Source organism: Ceratosolen solmsi, unplaced genomic scaffold (assembly GCF_000503995.2).
Source record: "Ceratosolen solmsi marchali unplaced genomic scaffold, CerSol_1.0 scaffold14, whole genome shotgun sequence".
In the NCBI taxonomy this organism is placed as follows: domain Eukaryota; kingdom Metazoa; phylum Arthropoda; class Insecta; order Hymenoptera; family Agaonidae; genus Ceratosolen; species Ceratosolen solmsi.
Window position 1 is genome coordinate 9,098,317 of NW_011948420.1, and position 22,500 is coordinate 9,120,816.

At 36.9% G+C, this 22,500-nt stretch overlaps 1 protein-coding gene across 1 annotated transcript in view; it reads left to right on the forward strand.

The window, feature by feature from the left end:
* Fak (protein tyrosine kinase 2 Fak) overlaps positions 1-22,500 on the forward strand; it is a 48,025-nt gene that overhangs the window by 18,566 nt on the left and 6,959 nt on the right. Inside the window, exons 2-15 of the mRNA XM_011498314.1 lie at positions 12,707-12,843; positions 13,811-13,986; positions 14,419-14,550; positions 14,679-14,828; positions 15,316-15,504; positions 15,636-15,716; positions 15,859-16,081; positions 16,855-16,890; positions 16,969-17,100; positions 17,628-17,810; positions 20,246-20,653; positions 21,027-21,231; positions 21,328-21,407; positions 22,139-22,500. The exon at positions 22,139-22,500 is cut by the window's right edge and continues 125 nt beyond it. Coding sequence (XP_011496616.1) covers positions 12,707-12,843; positions 13,811-13,986; positions 14,419-14,550; positions 14,679-14,828; positions 15,316-15,504; positions 15,636-15,716; positions 15,859-16,081; positions 16,855-16,890; positions 16,969-17,100; positions 17,628-17,810; positions 20,246-20,653; positions 21,027-21,231; positions 21,328-21,407; positions 22,139-22,500 — 2,494 coding nt within the window. The remainder of the gene's footprint in view (positions 1-12,706; positions 12,844-13,810; positions 13,987-14,418; positions 14,551-14,678; positions 14,829-15,315; positions 15,505-15,635; positions 15,717-15,858; positions 16,082-16,854; positions 16,891-16,968; positions 17,101-17,627; positions 17,811-20,245; positions 20,654-21,026; positions 21,232-21,327; positions 21,408-22,138) is intronic.

Consider the following 22,500-nt stretch of genomic DNA (forward strand, 5'->3'; position numbering starts at 1 on the left):
CCCCCCCCCCAAATCTCCCGCCGCAACCGCCGAATACCGACTGAAGGATCATGACGACTGTAATTGGGGAAGAAGCTCGGGGGCGATTTTAATTAGAGGGCAGACTGCTGCCTCTGAAGCGTATTGCCGGACTTGTCTCGAAGCGCTCGAGCATTGTCGTTTATGCGCTCGTCTCTCCTCGAGCCTAACGTTACACCCAGACGGTAATAATTCCTTGGCCATTTGATTTTAATCGATTGGTGATTATTTCGCTAACTATTTTCAACAAAACGCTCTTGCGCAAAGTGAAATTCTTGACTGACTTCGTACTTCGCTCGCGAGCTTAAGTAGCATTCCTTGCACTTTATTGTGCCGTAAAGGCATGCGGCGAATGATAAATCGAACGTTGAGAATGAAGTATTCATGGAAAGGTGACGACTGCCACTGGCTTTTCTCGCAATTATTATAAAAATTGCTCAACTCATTGTATGCCGATCGACCTTGTAACGTGCAAGCGATTTTAGATATTTGGAGCTTTAACAAACATTAAGTTTATTGTTAGCGAGTCATTTTTCAGTGAACTCGGCTAAATGCTAATTTTATGCTTTACGATATTGATTGCGCTGATTAATGCTATTTACAGAGCTAATAATGCCAAGGCAAATTAATGGAAGATGATGTTTTCAAGATATTTTATTTCATTTAAAATCTTTACTTGGACGTGAACTTTGTACCACTAGTTTTTGTTACAATGCTCTTTGCTCGTTTTTTTATCTCTTCTTCTTCTTCTTCTTCTTCTTCTTCTTCTTCTTCTTTTTCTTCTTTTTCCTTCCTTTGTTGATTGACTTATTGAACGGCACGGTTATAATTTTGAAATTATTAAAAAGTTTCGGCAATTTTAATGGACCAATGAGAAAATAGAACGAAATGGCTTATGCAACTTGCGATAGATATTTGGCCAAGTAGAATTGCAATATAATCTCTTGCTTATTTGTGATTATGTGCAACAACGACAAAAATTGTAAAAAGATAAGTTATACGTTAAATTAGTTAGTAAATAGGAAAATGTTGCATTAAATAAGATTTGAAAGTTATTCAAAAATTATTCGCTCATTAATAATAAGTATCCGTGGATATCCTAACCTGCTTCTAATTTTAATTTACATCGACAATTTAATAATGGAACGTAAATTTTTATTAACGGCGACTCATTATTTTCATTATATTTGATAATTCGTCACAATAGATTACAGACTAAACGAAAGCGGATGATGCTATCCTACGATTAATCTCGTGATAAAGAATTTTCTCATTCTTAGCGGGCACATAACCTCAAAAATTCACAACTATTCTTGGCGTTCTTAAAATGAACTTTCACTTCGTAGAATCAAGCTCGATTCTCAGTACTCGCGCTTATTTATTTATCTATTAAATTGACGAATTAATATTCTTTATTTTTTCGTTTTCTTTTTTTTTTTTTTTTTTTTTCTTTTTTTTTTTTTTTTTTTTTTGTTTCGTTCTTATTTTCTTCTTTTTTTTTCTTCTTTTTTTTTTGCTTTTTATTTTCTTTCAGCAAAGCTCGTGGTAACAAATAGTATTTTTACAGTATTTCGTTGAATATGTGATGTGCGATATGGAACGAACGACGATATTACGTGATTGTATAATTATGTGTCTAAAATAATGATGACACATGTATTTCTCTTTATATGTCACAAATGAATCAGATTTCAGCGAGTTGCCACGTCATGCTCGTAGTATACATAATAATCCTAAAGTATGTCTCGTTTACGTGGCGAATTTATTTTTATATATTCACAAAACGAGAAATTCGTTAGCACATTATTCCACTAACGTATCGCTAGGGAATTTCCATCAATGCCAGCATTTGCAAAACTTACAATCGTGCATTTAATAGAAATCTCGCGTAAAATCGTCGGATTATTATTACCTTGTAAAATTGAAATAATAATAATAATAATAATAATAATAATAATAATAATAATAATAATAATAATAGCGCAATAGTGCGACCGAGTTATCTATATCTGATAATTGCCAATCTTACTTTGTCGTTACGTATATCGGTAATTTGTCAGTGTTTGTTTGTCGTTTAGGGCTAAAGAAAAGCTTACGTTCATAGTAAAACATAAGCAATCTTAATCGGGTTTATAAATCGACGAGCAAACACTATTAAGCAGCCTTTAATAGGTCTCGCGTAATATGGAACAAGAAGGCTCGCGATCCCTTATCGGGTCGCAGCATCGAGAACGAGCGTCGGACAATATGTCGGGAGGAGAAAATCGTTGGATCCTCTCTAACGGCGCTGGTACATCAATTTGTAGGAGGATTAGCGGCTGGGAACGACGACGGCTCGATAACCGCGGTGAAAGGGTTACGCCGTCGGCCGAAAACCGCAGGTTCCTTAGCGAATGGCGCGCGAGGATCCCGAGAACTTCACCTTGCGACCCGAGCGTCGCGCCGATGTTCGCGAACACGGTGTGGAGTCGCAGGCTCGTTAAGTCCCTGGAGCGCTAATTGGCGAAGCATTTTCGTGAGATTGCGGTGTATTGTCTGAGCCAAGACCTAACGGACTCGTCTAATTAAACGTTGTTGTTGTTGTACACGAGGCGGCAATTCGGCTCCCTACGGCTTTTCCTGGAAAACGGTGGATTTCCCATAGCCGCCAAGCTTGCGTGACGTTTGCTCGTATTGCAATTACGCGAATCGTGGATGTGATATAAATTCAAATTCTATTGCAGGTGTTTTCTCTCGTAGCTTTGATTTTACTTTTACGAGCTGTCCACCTTCGTTTACAAATAAACATGGGCGGTGAAAAAAAAAAAGAAAGAAAAAAGAGAGAAAAAAAGGAAAAAAAGGAAAAAAAAGCATGCTTTGCTTCGAGCTCTGTTGACATGAAATAGTTAATGAGTCGAACAAAAGAAATTTCGATATTTAAATCGTCTGTTCACTATGAGTCCGATTAATATTTTATCGACCCAACGCTAATTATACATTAATTAAAGCACCAACTGTTTAAAAAAAAAAAAAAAAAAAAAAAAAAAAAAAAAAAAAAAAAATACTATTTCTTATCGACTCAGAAAATATTTGCACTTTTCATTTAAAGTTTTATATATATGAATAATATGAGATAAGTGCCCGTATAGATTATATTGCAATGCAAATTGAATGACTTATCGATAAAAAATTTTGCTGACCAATATTTGTGGAAAAGCATTCTAATCTATTGAAGAATTAATGGGCAGAAATAGAATTAATCATAATTATATATTCCAAGTACTTTACGTAAGCGTTGATACTATATTATGGAAAAAGCCGTATCCGATATCGAGCATTCAACTCACTTTTCTATGGACATTGAGAGAATTATGTCCTTTCACGCGCTCGTCGTCGAATAAAATGTTCGTCGAATCAGTCAGCCAGCCGACACGCATTTTCCCATCCCATTATACAATTTCTTCTCGACATTAGTTATTAGGATATTTAATACGAGGCCCATTTATAAATAATATCTTCACCATAATTTGTTATTACCGTATTACGATAGCCGGTTAAATGAAATAGTGATATCTAAGCAAAATAATCCTTTCTATTCAGTGAAAATTAAACTTCTATTTAACATCCTAATACAGTTAAAACTGTTATTAATCCAATTTGCACAGCTTAATGTCGCGATTGATTTATCGCTTGGGAAGTGAACGCGTAGCCAAGGTAAACCTGGTAAAAAGGACGAATTGTCTATGGTGCCAATTGCGGCATACCTGGTCTCAAAGATTCACCACACACGAAGCTCAATATGTTCAGTTACAATGCACTCGGCACCGCTAGGAAGGTCTTATCTATTAGTTTATGAACTAAACTTGAGTAATGCAATAAGGAGAGTTTTATAGAAGGGTTATATCGAGGAATTCCTGCAGGTACTCCGAGCAAATTGATTATCAATAGGAGTATAGAATAGCAGTATACAAAAAGGAAAAAAAGATGTCCTTCGAAGGGAAAGGCCTGGATAATATCCTTAAATATCGCTAGTTGGTAAAGCGCCCGTCTTAGGAAAAAGCTTGGGCATCGTAGTGTTGGTGGCTCGGTGCCGGGGATTCATAGCGGTGACATCAGCCAATGGATTGTCTTGGTCATGCGCATCGAAATGACTGTCTCCCCTCTCCCTCCGCCGCCGCCGCCGCCGCCGCCGCCGCCGCCTCTCTCACTCTCTCTCACTCTCTCTCACTCTCTCACACACTCTCTCACACTCTCTCACACTCTCTCACACTCTCTCGCTCTCTCTCACACTCTCTCACACTCTCTCGCTCTCTCTCACACTCTCTCACACTCTCTCGCTCTCTCTCACACTCTCTCACACTCTCTCGCTCTCTCTCACACTCTCTCACACTCTCTCGCTCTCTCTCACACTCTCTCACACTCTCTCGCTCTCTCTCTCTCTCACTCTCTCTCACTCTCTCTCTGTGTGTGTGTCGCTTCTTGGACTCTTCGCGCCCTCCTTCACAACACTCTGTATATCGGTCTTAATTCTTTCATTCCTCGCTTTGTTTCTCCTCTCTTTCTCTCTTTCTCTCCATCGCGCGCGCTTCTTTTCCTCCTGTCCAATGAGCTTGGCCATTGTGCTTTCCTTCTTTTCAAGACGTCCCTTTCTTTTTGCTTTTTGTATATTCGTTATTCGTTCCGTCGCAGAGCTTCCACTGGTATGCGCTTGATGAAATCATTTGTTAACCCCCATTTCTACATTGCCGGTATTTTATGACATTATTACTGTCTCATAAATAATTATTTTACAGTCATACAAGTTCTTCGTATGTCAAAAAGTAGTAAAAAAGTAATGTAGAAAAATGTTCGAATAACTAATTTGAGGATTAAATTCTTTTAATAAACTTGCGCGTATAATACAATGAAATATTGACTCTTTGATGGCATGATATTTAGTATTTTTATAAAATCGAAATTTAAATATTCGTAAATTTATTTTATTGCTTATCAATTGCACGAACATTTACATTTATTCAGCCAACAAAATCCTCCTGCCTTTCCATTACCTAAATACATAGGTATTTATAACGTAGGGTCAATAAATAATTTTTTTCCTTAATTAATGGAAAGTATGAAAAGCAATGAAGTAACGTAGACAAGATATTAACGGACGTTTAAAATTATCTTTACGTTATGTAACATAATCGTCGCATAAATAATATACTTAGTCAATTGTTTGTGCAATTTTCTTTTCGCTAATGTAATACTTTTGCATAAATCATCGTACCAAAAGATAAATAGTGCGCAAAAAATCTTTTCTTCATTTTAAATCATACAATATTACAAATAGCATAAACTGAATACAGAATGTTGCTCAGCTGCATTGGTAAATACATAAATTTATAAATTTCAACGATTCCTTGGTGGCTCGTAATATTTTTCGCAAGTTCTAACATTACGATAAATAATTTAATGAATAAATAATACCAATACACTGCATCGAGACGATCAATCGTTTATTTCATAAACAAGCCATCGTCTGATATTAGTAATAGAGAGCATCGACATTCGATACGTTAACACTCACGTCAATTAATCGTATGTTTCACTAATAATTTATACATTTATTATCCTACCAGTATTTATTTACTTTCAACTATTATCAAACAATTTTTAATCAATAAAATTATGTTATTTATCATCGTAGCCGTCGTCGTAGCCGTCGTCGTAGCCGTCGTCGTCGTCGTCTTCGTCGTCGTCTTCGTCGTCGTCTTCGTCGTAGTAGTAATTGTTATCATCATTATCATTATCACTACTATCATTATTATTATTATCGTTTCTATCGATGTCGTTGTAATTATTTCAATTTTTTTTTAAACGAGTATCGATGAGCGATACGTTTATTAGCATTAGTATAATAATGAGGAATTTAAACGGTTTAATTAGCACCCTCGTTTGTTCATAATAATTGAAATCAATGCTCCATTCACATGCGCCGCGAACAACAATGATATGTTCTATTTATTCGTGAATACACGTTGACGTTAGAAAAATTAATAATGAAAAATATTATATTCGAGGCTAAGTTCTTGACAATTGCGCTACTTAGTATTGCATAGTGACATATTAATTCTCAATATACGATCCCAACTTCTTTGTCGTGCATACGTTGTACTAATGAAGTTCCTACTATGTCATTGGTACGGCGAGTACTACGCCATTTATGTTTGAAATGTTTGAAAGTCAGAGATTATTTATATGTTAGGTAAAAACGTAAATTAACCAATGGGTTTTATCGTAATAATTGCGTTGTGTCTTGGCAGCTAGTTTTTGCCATCTTTAACAAAAGACATTGAATTACAATAGCGCGACTTTTGGCTTAGGCATTTTTTTTTTTCTTCCAGCCGATACTTTACAATTATAATTACAATTACGATTTACGTAAGAGTAACAAACACTGCGTGCATCATTAGAATTTGAAAAGAGAAGCGATCGCGATGTTTGCTCCTCCGTATCATTAAATTGCCTCCCAATCGTTAATAATTGACGAGGTATTGGGCGGATAGAGGAAGGAACGTAATTGTTAATTGGACAATTCGCCAGTCACACTTGGCGAATCTGCGCTCGTCAATAAACTCGGTTATACGACGACTCCATTCGGGCACCACGTACATCCAACTTTTGGCTCGTCGTCCCGACGCCTAATTTACTCGACGCAAGGATCGTGATGCTTTGCGCATCGTCGATCTCGCTCCACGTTTGTACCAGCGCCCGAGGATGTACCTACTTCGATGATCGAGCACCGGCTGATCGAGTCTACTCGCGCTTGGAGCTCGTGTACGCTTTTGCTGCAGCCTCGCGCGTAATGCGACATTAAATTAAGGATACTAGGATTAATAATACTCGCAGCTAATAATGCGGGCAAACGAAATGGCTGAAAATTTCCGAATGCGATTTATCCTTTGCATCCTTTGTACCGGCGAATATTCGCACGAAGCCAAAGCAACCAAACAAGCGCCTGCCCGTTTCGCTCGAGACGCCCATTTTATTTACAAGGGGCTGGAGCAATAAAATTCCTCTCGCGCGTCACACGACATTTATTACGCAAGCCAATTGGCAATCGCTTTACCTATCAAATGAGCCCTCGGCCTCGGTCCTCGCCTAGTCTGCATAAAATCCTGAAGAAAGAAAGAAAAAAGAAAGTAACACGCGAGCTTATCGCTTGGGAAGGAACGACCTTGTCTGCCACGTTAAGGCTAATGAAATATGCGCTAACGAATGACCTTAAAAACGTGGTGGATAAACGTAAAGTGCCAAAGGGAAAAGAATCGCCGCGCCCACGTGCGCTCGTATAATCGTGGTGAGGTGCGTGCGCGGCAGCTCGTCGCGCATCGTCCTGACGAGGGGGACCACCGGCCAACATCGCAACACCATCATAAATGCACGATTATGCGCGAAAAACTTACATCCTTGCAAGCGGAGGAGGCGAAATTAATTTTACGATCGCGGCCGCGCATCCTTGGCCCTGTAAAGTACGTCGTGGCTCGCCCGGGCGTCTTATTAATTATTCACCATCCGTGTTAAATCGACGATCGTTGCGATCGATGATCGATGACCAGTAGAATATTTTGCTACGATCGTCGCGTGCGTTATTGTTGCTGGCTGCTGTTGCTCGTGTAGCCGCGCCTAACGAATGAGCAGACGACGGTTGACGAGAGCCAGCCCCACTCCTCCCCTTCCTGGCGTCGTCCGCATTACCGGCCGACAAAAGAATTTCGATATCCTCGATGCCTCGTATCTTCGGTCGCTTTCGGCTCGTTTTAAACGAGTCTCTTTGTTTTATTCATTCCTCGGACTCGTGCTTTTCGGCCTGAACGGAGAGAGCGCGCGATGGTTGGCGCGGGCAGGCCCATCGTGCAAGCAGACAATCCGCTATTATTATGCGAAAGCCCACCGACATCCATTACGCAGAAAACTCTATCTATCCATCAAATTCTCACGGTCATGGCGATCGGACCTCGGTACTTTATTCGCCTTTTAACGGGACAATGGCGTTTTTATCCCCGTTTAAATGCCAATCTAGCTAGCTAGTTTAATGGACAGGAATGATATTAAGGAGGAGATCACGAGCGTGAAAGATCGGACGTTTCGAAAGTCTCGAGGAACGAAGCTCGTCACTTCGTGGCTCAACCCCTCCCTCTCCAAACTTAGCGCAACCCCTCGATCCCCCAGGTCCCCGTCATCCACCTAATGGGCATCTTTATACGTATCGGAAGGATAGTGCGAGCAATAAGGAGGCGCGCGATGTTTGATGAATGGGCGGTGCGAAGATACGGCGATTGTTGGAGAATCCGTGGAGCGGTCTTCGGGACAGTGGGTCAGGTGGCTCGGTAGCCGGGTAAATGTAGGTCGACATGGATCGAGAGGGCGCTCGGGACCCTTCCTTGGAGCAGGTGATCGCTAATGAGTCGCGCGCAAAGTGTCGTGTTACGCGAAAAGGGGAACACCGACGACGACGACGATTACGACGACGACGACGACGACGACGACGACGACGACGACGACGACGACGACGACGACGACGACGACGACGACGACGACGACGACGACGACGACGACGACGACGACGACGACGACGACGACGACGACGACGACGACGACGACGACGACGACGACGACGACGACGACGACGACGACGACGACGACGACGACGACGACGACGACGACGACGACGACGACGACGACGACGACGACGACGACGACGACGACGACGACGACGACGACGACGACGACGACGACGACGACGACGACGACGACGACGACGACGACGACGACGACGACGACGACGACGACGACGACGACGACGACGACGACGACGACGACGACGACGACGACGACGACGACGACGACGACGACGACGACGACGACGACGACGACGACGACGACGACGACGACGACGACGACGACGACGACGACGACGACGACGACGACGACGACGACGACGACGACGACGACGACGACGACGACGACGACGACGACGACGACGACGACGACGACGACGACGACGACGACGACGACGACGACGACGACGACGACGACGACGACGACGACGACGACGACGACGACGACGACGACGACGACGACGACGACGATTACGACGATAATGACTACTACTACGACTACGACGGTTGTGGTGGTGGTAGTGGTGGAGGTGCCAGCGGTGGCGGCGGCGGCTGCAGCGGCGGCGACGCCTCCCTCCGCCCACGAAGCTCCGTGTATTTTGGCTATCCGGGAGACTCGAGGCTTATTGGGGGTGGGGAAGCCGAGGCACTTGCTTAGCTCAAGTATCACAGAGTTAAAGCTCGTCGCCGGGCCTCGGGGTTAGTGCGGGGCCGAGGATGTATAACTTTTGCCGACTGTGGCTGTGCATCGACCGGTTAAAGCCGGGCGAATCTCAGCTCGCGCCGTTGCTGCCAGCCGATGACGCCGACTCGCTCTGGTACGACGAACCATCATTACAGTCCAGTGGGTTCGTTGGGCGATGGGTCGGGGAGGCGCGACTGTTTTTTGTCCTGCGATTGTCGCCTCGATAGCCTGTAATGGCGATCGGCTACGATTATGTGTAAACGTTGGTGGGAGGACTTTTAAATAGAAGCTCGTCGTGTCGTGCCAATCTCTCGACCTCGTTCTTCTGGCATTTTTCGATTAAGCGAATTTCCCATGGACGCCAACTGTCGCGCTCTTACTTAGTTACTTCATCTTACGCATTATTCGCTTCTCAAGCCTAACCTCCTCTTCGCGCATCTGGTGCATGCCGCAGCTTATTTTTAATGAGCTTCTCGGTCTTTTAGCATATGTATAATGAACGGTAAGCCAAGTAGAGAGGCGCTCGGTCTCGATGCTTAATCCTAGGTCGCATTATTGTTTGTTAAGCTCCTATTAAATGCTTAAGTCTTTTTAGTCTTTTAACGCGCGCGCGTGTGCGTGTGAGTGAGTGAGTGAGTGAGTGAGAGAGAGAGAGAGAGAGAGAGAGAGAGAGAGAGACGTAATGTGCCGAATACCGCGAGCGAGGCTTTATTTCCTTTTGCATAATTGGCTTTTGTAAATTGTACTTTCATGATAAAGCGGGAATGAATCGCTACAATTCTTTATTATTTTGGGCGATAAATTTTTATGCAAAATCGAGCTTATTGTGATTGACAAGACTTTCTTTGGGAGTAACACGGCAGACTAAATATAAGTTAAGTCGTAACGAGCCAGCACTTCCAAAACCCTGTGTGCTATTAAGAGTAACATCAATTCGTAAGCAAAACGAAAATTGCCACCAATAACAAATGGTAACAAAATTCAATGCTATTTTGTGTAAATATTGTTGGACCATTAGAATGCAAAAATTCATAAAACTGTACAAAAATTAATAAGGTTAAACTAAATTTTAAGCGATTTGATGAATAAAATGTTAAGTAAACGCGCACATAGCCAAGTACTTAATTACGCCTGGTGTATTACGAATGTGTAATACAAATTGGATAACCAACAAAAGTGCATATTATCGACCATTGAAGCTTTATCCAATATCTCTGCTTTCCCTGTCCTTTCCCTGTCCTTATCCCTTCGCATAATTATAATATTTAGTTTAATTATTCGATCGACCAAAGATTTCGTGATTTTTGTCAATGCCTTGAAGTATCGAGTACTGGTTGGCGAGCTTTACGTTAATTCGAAATAATCTCGATGACATATACATATACGCGCTATAAATATTAACAAAATTTTGCAAACAATTTTGTCCTTCATATACATAGGAAGGGTGAAAAATTATGGCTAATACCCGTCTCTTTCTGAAATTTCTCCGCTTATTTATAATTTTGAAACAAATACAACGCATATAAACGATAATTAAGTAAAAATAATAAAGCATGCGGATTTTCTTAATTTAGAGAGATGTAATGTAGAGATGAGAACGCGTATTTTCTTGGCAATGGCAAATAAATAATAGAATAATGTATTCCGGCAGATGAATAGTATCGATATAACTATTTGCCGGTAGGTGGGAGTTGAACTTGAACGATAAAGTGAACATTCAATCGCCAATTTCTCCTTGTAATAAAACCCTTTTAAAATCACACCCGAGCGATGAGAAATTTACGAGCGTCTCGTTATAATAACATGAGTTCTGATAAATTCAATGTCTTTCGGCTTTTAACCCTCGTTGGTCCCTTCGGTTGCAGCAGCCCGCAACGAAAGGGAGCCAACCAGGAAATTGAATAAAATATAAGAAATAACTCGTCGAGTGGATAAACTCTTATTGGCCCATGAAGATCACGCAAAAAAAAGAGGTCCCTGACGGGGTATTATTGGGATACGACCACTCGTATTGTCCTTTATTGTCGTGAGAGCGAAAAGGATTGCGGTGGTCAGCAAGTGACGAATCATCATCATTCGAAACGGACAGAAGACTACCTTGTTTTGTTTGCTTGTACCCCCCCCCCCTCTCTCTCTCTCCCCCCTCCCAACCACCGCCACCACCACCACCTACCCCTCCCAACTCCCCATCTCACCGATCTCCTCATACCATTTGGTTCGCATTCACGTGCCGAACGTGCGCGAATGAATACGTTACCTTCGACGAGAAAATTCAATCGATTCTCGAAATCCTTCGTTTTGTCTTTTTCGTTGCGTCTCGTTATCCTAATATGCCCAAACTGTGCATAATTTTAACGTTCCTTTTCTTTCTCTCTTTCTTCTTTATACGATGCGAGACTATACTGTAAAATGCCTATTTTACGCGACGACATTGGTCAAGCAAATTGAATAAATAGTGAAAATAACAACGACTTCTCCCAGCATTTCGTCCTTGTTTGAAGTTTCATCAAAATTTAAAAATCTCAACGTTTTAACGACACATTTATAATCTGCACATACACGACACATTTAACGCTTCTGCAATAATTCAACAACAATAAGCGAATGCAAAAAAAGTCACGTTAAATCATTGATTAGTATAAATTATATAAGTCACGTAACGGTTAAATGGACAATTCGTTTATTTTAATTAGCGCATCTCGTTATGTTTTAACGATGTGCTGAAATTATTCAGTTAATTGTAATTAAGTCTTTATTTATATATCGTAAATATTCGTCGAGTTGAATGGAAGATCTAATGTTATTCTTTAAAACTTGCTCTTCGTATGTGATATTTTAATGGTATATTAATAAATAGGAGGTCACGCGCACAAATACCTGCGTATAACGTGAATAATTTTAATTCGCATTTTCATGAATTCATGTCCTATAAACCTTTCGAGCCAACATTAACAATTTTTATAATCATAAAAAGTGACGTCGAGGCGTCGTGACTTGAATCAACGGTCTTGACCCATGGAAAACGAATGGCGAATTGGTAATGGCAATTGGCATATTAAAAATATCGCGGATGAAGAAATTATTGTTAAATAAGGAACTCGGTGCTTCGTCCCTTGAAACCAACAAAAAATAAAAAAATAAAAAAAAAACATGCAAAAATACTTGCAGCAGGCCCCTTGTCGTTCGAGACGCAAGTCAACAACACCGAATAATCTTACACGCGCCTAATCGAAATTACAATATCGATTGATCAACAAATGCCCTCTAATTCACAAATGCAATTTAATTTAAGATTATTGAAAATCCAATTGTCAAGTGAATGGTCTTGGTCTAAGGGTGGCTTGTATTATTTTTTGCCCAGTCATGAGGGGATGAGCGCTGGAGGCGATGGCAGCGGTGGTGGCGGCCTCGGCGGGGTTCAAGGCGGCAGAAATACTCCTCCCCATGGATCACCCACCCCCATGGATAAAGCAACCCTTAAGGTTCATCTTCCAAATGGTGAGTCGAGCCATACTTTTTTCATTTAACGAAATCTTGATGTATTGCTACGACGGCTTTGTCCTCTCGTAGTCAACGTCTAATGCGTCCAATTCAAATTGAAAAATCGAAGAAAAATCGAATAACCGAGAAAACGAAAATTACTTTTAGAGTGCATTCCTTCGGATTATTCGGACAACGTCCACATAATTTATTAACTATCGTTTATTATAATTCTGTCGAACGTTCAATTCTTATTCTTAACTTGGGGACTGCTGGCTCTTTAATTAAAAAAAAAAAAAAAAAAAAAAAAAAAAAAAAAAAAAAAAAAAAACGATCTCAACGCTTTGATCAATATAACGGCATATTAATGTAAAATATAATTAATTTATGTCCGACGCCATACATAATATAGTGTTTAACTTTTTTTCTTTTATGTTTATTATTCATTGTAATCAACGATTTATTATATAAGGACAAGTAATTTTTCAGTCAAATAAGAAATATTTACCAATCCTGTTTTATCAACCCTTGGCTTTCTCTATTATATGTTAATTAATTGTAATGAAAAATTTTTTTTTTTAATACAACAATTTAATATGAGAGGAACGTTTAACACGAAATTCAATAATAGCCTTTGGTTTTTTTTTTTTGTTTTGTTTTTTTTTTGTTTTGTTTTTATCTTTGCTAATACAAGGGAAATACTTTCTATCGAAACGCTTAGCAGATGAGAAGTAAATTTATCGTTTTCCATAATCAACAATTAATTAAAAGTTTATAAAAAGTTCTTTTTATTTGTCCTTTAGCATCCAAGCTAGCAAATTTCTATTTTATCCGTAAAATGTGTTAATTTTGGGAGGTTGAAAATTAATTTTTACATCCAATTCATGAGAAATAGGTATGATAACTAGGAGTCGAATTTGGAGCTATTGAGCCTTAAAACATGTATAAGCAATTTCAAAAATATCAACAAAGCATTGTCTTGCAGGTGGTTTCAACGTGGTGAAATTTGGCGATGCCATCGATGTTAAAGGAATCATATCGCTGGTAACAACCAGACTGGCAGCGGGGATAAGACATTATAGGAATCTTTACGCTATGCGATTACATCATCCGGCTTCTGGAGAAAGCTTTTGGCTGCACCAAGACACAACTATGTATCAGGCACGTTCACATAATCTCCGTGCGATTCCAATTTATTATATATATATATATATATATATTTTTTTTTTTTTTTTTTTTTTTTTTTTTTTAATAAGAATTGTAGTTTCATTTGAAGTACTTGCTTAAGTAAATTGCCGTAAAGCGTCTATTAGTTATAATGATTTTACGTAATATTTTGCATAATCAGAGCGTTGGTTTCTTACTTTGCGTAAATAGTCTGCCTTAATTGATACTGATACCCCATTAATTTTCATTATAACGATTGTATCATTGTAACGATAATTTGAGTTTAAATTATTATCTATTGGCGCAGGCATTTCCAAGTTTCGCATGCGCAACTGGTCTTTTCTATAAATATTAAACTATTCCTCTTATTCTGTTATACAAAACTATATAAAAGTGTTAATAGCCTTACTTAACTTAATGTTTCAGGTTCAAGAAAAGTATGAGAAAAAGCATCCACACAGCGAGTGGAGGTATGAGCTGAGAGTGCGATATTTGCCACAAAATTTAAACGATCTCTACGAAAAGGATAAAGTTACGTTTTACTACTACTACGATCAGGTAATTGCAAAATTCATAAATTCATCGGCATTGCAATCGTCCAAGACTTAAGTTGCATGTAATTAAAGTTAAACAGTTATGCCGTGCATTACATTGAGAATATACGATTTTTATAATATTTATTACAGGTGAGAAATGATTATTTGACTGCGAATCACGTAACGTTGGATCAAGATGTCGCTGTTCAGTTGTGTTGTTTAGAAATTAGATATTTCTTTAAAGATATGCCTCAAATAGCCCTCGATAAGAAAAGCAATTTGGACTATTTGGAAAAAGAGGTATGAATTAAATTAATATTGTAGTGTTTCGGACGTAATTATAACGGTCCATTAAAAGTTTGGCACCTAAGTTGTTTCTCTTAGCATTTCATTTGCTTTATACGTTCTTTTAATATTTCATTTTAATATTTTATTTTTGTTTTGTAAGACATGTGTTTCATTTATTTATAATAATAAGAACAATAAATAATATAGAAAATTGATTGCGTGAAATTATTTTAATGCGTTAAAATAACGCGAAATTTGTAGAACTTTAAAAGATGCGAAAGTAATCGTCGCTTTTTTTTTTTTTTTTTTTTTAAATTAATTGAGCCGATGTTTTATTACTAATAATATCATATGCATGCATATTATAATTGACATTTCACGTATAGTAATGTAATTAGAAAATAATCGGTCAATAAATTACAGAATTATAAATGTATAATGGGCAATTATTTATTTATTTGTTTATTTTTTTTTTTATTTTTTTTTATTGTTTGAACAGGTTGGCTTGCACAAATTTTTACCCCGTGCAGTGTTGAATGGCATGAAACCGAAAGCATTACGAAAACTTATACAACAGCATTTCAAAAAAGTTGCTGCTCTCTCTGAACTTGAATGTATGTACAAGTTTTTTGACCTTCTACGATCACATTATAGATTTGATCAAGAGAGGTTTATTTGCGCTTTAGGGGTAAGCTATCTTGATATATATTTATATGTATATATATATATATATATATAAATTGAAATTGATATTGATATGTGTGTGCTTTACGTATGTGTCGGCATTATATTATTCTAAACATTTTGTATCTTTTATAGACGAGTTGGTCTATTCCTGTAGAGCTAGTCATTGGTCCGGATCTCGGAATATCATATATGGCACATCGAGGTGGCACTGTGGTAATTAAGAAACATATTTTATTTGAATTTTCTAATAATTCTCTTCATATATATATATATATATATATATATATATATATAATGAGTCATTAGGCATCTTATAACGCGTGGTAATAAAAATAAAGCCAATGTTATAATTTAGCCGACCAGGATGGCCGAATTTACCCAAATCCAGTCAATACAAACACTGGTTTCCGACTGCAAAGAACACACAAAGGCGTGCATTAAGCTCAGAGTAGCTGGTGCTTCCGAAACTCTCAGTATTACGTGCTCGAGTCTTGATCAAGCAGAAAGTCTCGCAGATTTAATTGATGGATATTGCAGATTAATGACTGGCAGCAACACCTCATTGTGGAATAGAAAAGGTAATTAATTAAGGAGAAAGTGAAAAGGCAGTGTAACTCTAGAGCTAATTGATTTCTTTCTAACACTTAATTGCAAATGTTTTATAAATATAATTAAATACTTGGATATTTATTCGGCTTTCGTCCTTAGCAAATATCATTCTTAAAATTATTATACACAAGGAATGCAAACAATTGGTTTATGCAAATAATATTCATAATAATAATAATAATAATAATAATAATAATAATAATAATAATAATAATAATAATAATAATAATAATAATAAAGGGAAGGAGAAAAATTGTTCATATATAAATTTATTGAAATAAATGGAAATAAACTTTACCGTGCATATGACGTTTTTGTAGGCAATAATATTAGATAAAAACTATATTTTACATTTACGTGAACAAAAATAAAAAAAAAACAATTTATCAACAAACATGTTACACTTAAATCTCCTACGATTAAGTTAGCAGTAAAATTTACTGCCTTATTGAATAAATCAAACTTTTCAATTATATAGTCTCAATAAGAATTAGAAATTTTGATTTATGACTTTCATTGGATATAACATTAATATATATTTAATAAATATATAATAGAGAGAGAGAGAGAAAGAGAGAGAGAGAGAGAGAGAGAGAGAGAGAAAGAGAGAGACATTATTTTACTGACATTTAACAAATAATATTCTTATATCTTATACCTACTAAAATGAATATCTAATAATCTTGTAAATCTCTGAATCTTATGTTTTAACACAACTAAGTCTAATTATTTACGCTTTAAGCTGCTTCTTGGAAAAACTATCCCTGTCCTTGTAAAGGTTTGTATTTTTGTCTTAATGTATTTACTAAGGGACAGTATAAAAGTTTGAATTCTAACTGGTACTTTATTTTGACAGATGCTCAGCCACCAAAATATCGACAAGATGTTACAGAGAGTCCTGAAAAAAGTGTTAATAAGACTGGAACAATTTTATCTGAAGATTATGCAGAAATCGTCGACGAAGAGGGAGATTATTCTACACCAGCTAGTAAGCTTTTTTTCTTCTTCGTTCTTTCAAAAATAATACAATTTATTGTAATGTAATACAACTTATTGAGTACTTTGGTGTAATTCAACTTTTATGAAACATCGTCTATTTATTTTCTTTTATACGTAAGATAAAATTATTCATTGACTCTAATTACATCTAGTATGCCTTGTTATTCTATCGATGTTTCAACTCCGTAAAAGCTTTATTTATTTACAAAATAGTCGATACTATAAACCGTGATAAAGTCCAAACATTTATCCGTACATTCGAATTGTACTCTTAATTATTACATTTTTTTCTTCTTTTAAATAGCATATCTTTAATTGAGAAAAAATGCAATACTTACAAATTAATTTATCTTTTCTAAATAGAATGTTTCTTTTATTAAAATAAATACAACACAAGATATATATATATATATATATATATATATATATATATCATTTATAATTCATAAGTGAATACGTTCATGGTAACTAATCTAAATATAATCTTTTTTTGTTTTTTTTTGTTTTAATCTTCAGCTCGTGATTACGAAATAGTCAGAAATCAAGTGGAATTAGGTGAAATAATTGGGGAAGGGCAATTTGGAAATGTTCACAAGGGCTCCTATAAAGGTCGAGATGGTCAGTCTGTACCAGTTGCTGTAAAAACTTGCAAAGTCGATGCAGATTTAGCGACATCTGAAAAATTTCTTGAAGAAGCCTGTAAGTAGTTAATTTAATTTAAGAAAATAAAAATAAAACGTATTTACATTTTACTACTAATTTCCGACATGCAACTCTATAAAAGCATTATTTTTAATGTGACTGATAAGAATGGAATTTTCAATAAAATGTCATGTGCATCAGCAATAATTACAATAATTATTACAAATATGCGTAAGTGGATGTAAAAAATTGTAGTAATGCAATTTTATTAATATTTAGCTCTTAGAAATAACTTTAAGAAAACGTCGCATCAATGAAACAGTATAGAAAAAGATACTATCACAATCATAATTTATAAACGCATATAGTTTTCGATCTTTTAATTAAACCTTTACGATTCCTTACATTTCTCCCCAGTACCTTTTATTTTTACTTAACAGATTTATAATTTTTTATTAAAAGCTATATTTTTCCTTAGTTACTCGTAATAGAAAATATAGCATTACCAGGCTTTTACTTCTCACGATAATAAAATTATTTTATTAATGTACATAGCTGGATATAGTCTGTAAATTTTGCTCACTATAATTTAAATATACCAAACGTATAATAAAATTGAAAAAACTTAGTGAACGAGATCCAGTGAATCTAATGTAAAATTATTGAATTTGATCTTGTCGATATTTTTTATAAGATTCAATTTCTTTCTTTGTTAATTTATGACCTTTGTACATGTAATATAAATACCAAGATTAAAAAATTAAGTATTAATATACAATATCTTTAATAATTGGAAATGACGTACTATTTAAACGATGAAAATATTAAAAGATATTTTAAGCTCTAATAGCTTCCTCCTAAATATTTGAAACTATCACATGATTACGTATGTCTGATTTTTATTAATAGAAAGTAATGATGTATTATTATAATACGCTCAGTTGAAGACAACAGTCACGTTATATTGCCATTATCGATTCCATCAGCAGTTATCGATTAACAATGTATAACGTGATTCTTCAATTTAGTGTCACATAAAAGTTCTTAGCTTATTTGAAATAAATATTGAGAATTGAACTTTGTATTATTTTTATTCACTTAAATCAACAAATGCATTATTATTAAATGCATTCTTATGTAAATAATGAATAAGTGTAAAATAAAATATTACTTTAATAATGTCAAAATTGAACAAATATTCTTCATAAAGTATTATTAACGACTAAGCAAAGGAATTATTTATATACAATATGTTTAATATTCTTATATAATATTTTACAAAAGTATATTACTATTATTAAAGCATATAAAAATTTATCCAGAAAAAATACTCTTGTAAATATTTACAACGCTATATAAACATTATTCGATCATGATTATCATAAAGTTTATGAATGTATCTTATATTATATTATTACTGACCAACCATTCGAATTTACGTAATACGTGTACATGACATGTACGTGACATCATTCATCCTTCATTTATGCAGCCATAAAGTAATTACTGTTTTAGTAAATTATTAACAGGTCTCTAATTATAATGTCTTTTCATTTATGTTAATTTTACATTATTAATCTTTAGTATAATAACGTAATATTGCACAAAATTACAAAGTGAATATTTCAAAGAGATCTTAAATAATTTTCATAGAGAGAAAAAAAATACACAATCTATTAATATATAAAAAGGACGACGCGAGCATATTAATTATTATAAAAATTCTGCTTTTTGCTATAACATAAACATAAAAAATATAATGAATTTTTATTGACGAGAAACGAAAGTGATTTACAATACGTTAACAATTATAAATAAAAGCAATATATATATATATATATATATATATATGTATGTATGTAAGTGAATAGAGGATAAATAATAATTGTCCTCGCATAGCTAATGAATTATGATATGTAACTGTTGTATAAAAAATGTTCCTTGCATTGCTTGTAGGTAATAATTTCACTTTTTGATAATAGAATAATTAAAAAATGTAGTCATTTATAAGATAATCGTAAATATAAATAATATTTTGTTCTTTCTTGTCCATCTTTTTTTCACAAATAAATTGTTTACTAAAATTTTGACGGTTTACTTAATGATAAAACGTACGATACTCAAGTAAATATATTAATGTATTATTAGCAAAATTTTACCGAATAATGGATATTTTGATTTTTCAATTAACGAAATGAATTTTTTTTAAATAATCTCCAATTAATAATTAATAACTATAATTAGTTAATTGTCAAATAGCGTTTCACTGAATTTAGTACTTTGACATTGTCAATGCGCGCTCTTATTCTTTCAAAGCACTAAGTTATAATGAATAGGAAATAAATGATAGAAATAAGAATGTTAACGCCAATTAGTTAAGTTAGAGAGAGATAGAGATAGAGATAGAGATAGAGAGAGAGAGAGAGAGAGAGAGAGAGAGAGAGAAGAGACGGTATCGGTGAATTAACGTCAAGGGTCTTTACAATCCATAGATATAATGCAACAGTTCGAGCATCCGCACATAATCCGCTTGATCGGCGTCTGCTCCGAGGCTCCGATCTGGCTGGTGATGGAATTGGCGAAACTCGGAGAGATGCGAGCCTACCTCCAGTCGAACAAGCACCGGCTCGATCTCGCCACCCTCCTCCTCTATACCTTTCAACTGAGCACCGCCCTCTCGTATCTCGAGAGCAAGAAGTTCGTGCACCGCGACATAGCGGCGAGGAACGTCCTCGTCTCCGCGCACAACTGCGTCAAGCTCGCGGACTTTGGACTGAGCCGGTGGGTCGAGGATCAGAGCTACTACACGGCTAGCAAATGCAAGCTGCCGATCAAGTGGATGGCCCCGGAGAGCATTAACTTCCGCAGGTTCACCACCTCCTCGGACGTATGGATGTTCGGTGAGTGCGCCCCGTTTATTTATTGGAGGCAACGTTCGATTATATCTCTTACCTTAACTTGTACGTATATTGCATTCGAGCTATTTCGAAAATTAAAATCTAAACGACAACATTGTTTATTTATCACGAAAGAGAGAGAGAGAGAGAGAGAGAGAGAGAGAGAGAGAGAGAGAGAGAAAATAGATTATATAAAGAAAGAATGAAAGAAAGAAAGTGATTATTATATGTGAAATGATTTTATAAATAAATAGATTGATATATTAAAGGTCGATAAAAGCACTGTTGTAACGAACATTATCGAAAGCCCGTAGTGAAAGGTCTGTGGTGGCAGATTCCAAGATTCCAAGGCTTTATCAATGCGCATAATTTGCAGGTGTCTGTATGTGGGAGATTCTCATGTTTGGCGTGAAACCATTTCAAGGAGTGAAAAATAACGAAGTCATTGGTAAACTGGAGAATGGCGAAAGATTAGCTTTGCCGAGTCATTGTCCGCCTCGGCTCTACTCCCTAATGTCCCAATGCTGGAGTTACGAGCCGAGCAAAAGGCCAACTTTCAAGGATATTCGCGAGAACCTACAGTACGTTGTCGGATTCCCATTATTATTTTTACACGCCTGGATAGATATTTTCCGTTCCTTATATTTACAACAATTCTGTTCTGTTTGCCAATTTAGCGAGATTCTGATCGAGGAACGGCATCAACAGCAAGAAAGTATGCGCAGAGAAAATCGAAGAGTTCAGGCTATGTCGTGGGGTGAGGAAAATCGTTTGTATATCATTAACCTTGAGGATTAGTCGGCTTACATTTATAATTACTTTTATAATTAGCGAGCGAGATAACGTAGACTGCCTACGATAAATCATTTAGATAAATCATTTGTCAATTCTAAAACGAGTGAGCGGTGCGAGTTCAATGCTATCAGATATTTTTTTTTTTTACAATAATTTGGGCACGCAAAAATAGCTGATCTTTGCATAATTATTACATTATTGCACATTAGAAAATGATCTGAACAACAATTAAATGTCCTAAAATGCATTTAAATGTTCGATGAACAGTTATGGGATTTCATTTTTGGAGCGTAATGTAAACTTTTTTTTTTTTTTTTTTTTTTGCTTTTCTAAACATTACGACTTATTGATCAAAATCATCGCGTAGCAATGTATTACAATGTTTATGCTTGATTCGTTACTCTCGTTATATTGTATTTAGTGCTTTTACGGTCAAACAAGTACACAAGGAACTCCCAAGTAATTGGACAAGAAGAAATTCTATACACATTTTATCGAGCGTTTAAACTTTTCTCATCCTCGTATCCAGTCATATTATCCACAATATCCATTCCATATCACATTCACATCCAACTACGCGCCAAAACTTCATGGACAAGAGCAATTAATGGGACGATCGACATAACTGAGACTGAGAGAGTCAGAGAACGATATGATCGATCGACACTCACCCAGCAACCTTCGATTTTATAGTGGGAGCGGATGATGCCCAGCCAGCAGCCAAGCCCCCAGGAATCAGCCGACAAGGCTGCAACTCGGCGGTCGATCAGTCGGAGCTCACCGCCCCCGTGTCCACGTACATCGTCGCCCAAAGCCCGGAGGTCCTCGCGCAGCTGATGAAGGAGAGCCAGGCACGAGGGGTATGTCCCTCGGTGTATACGACCCCCGCGACCCCCTTCAACTCGCTCGCCGTGCAATTCCAGGACGAGGACAAAGTCCTCACCACGGCCATTGTGTCGGACCTGCCGTTCGCCGAGCCCCTCATGTCCACCTCCGAGGCCCAGACCTCCCTAACCTCCGATCTCACTCTCTCCGAGTCTAACCTCGACTCGCTC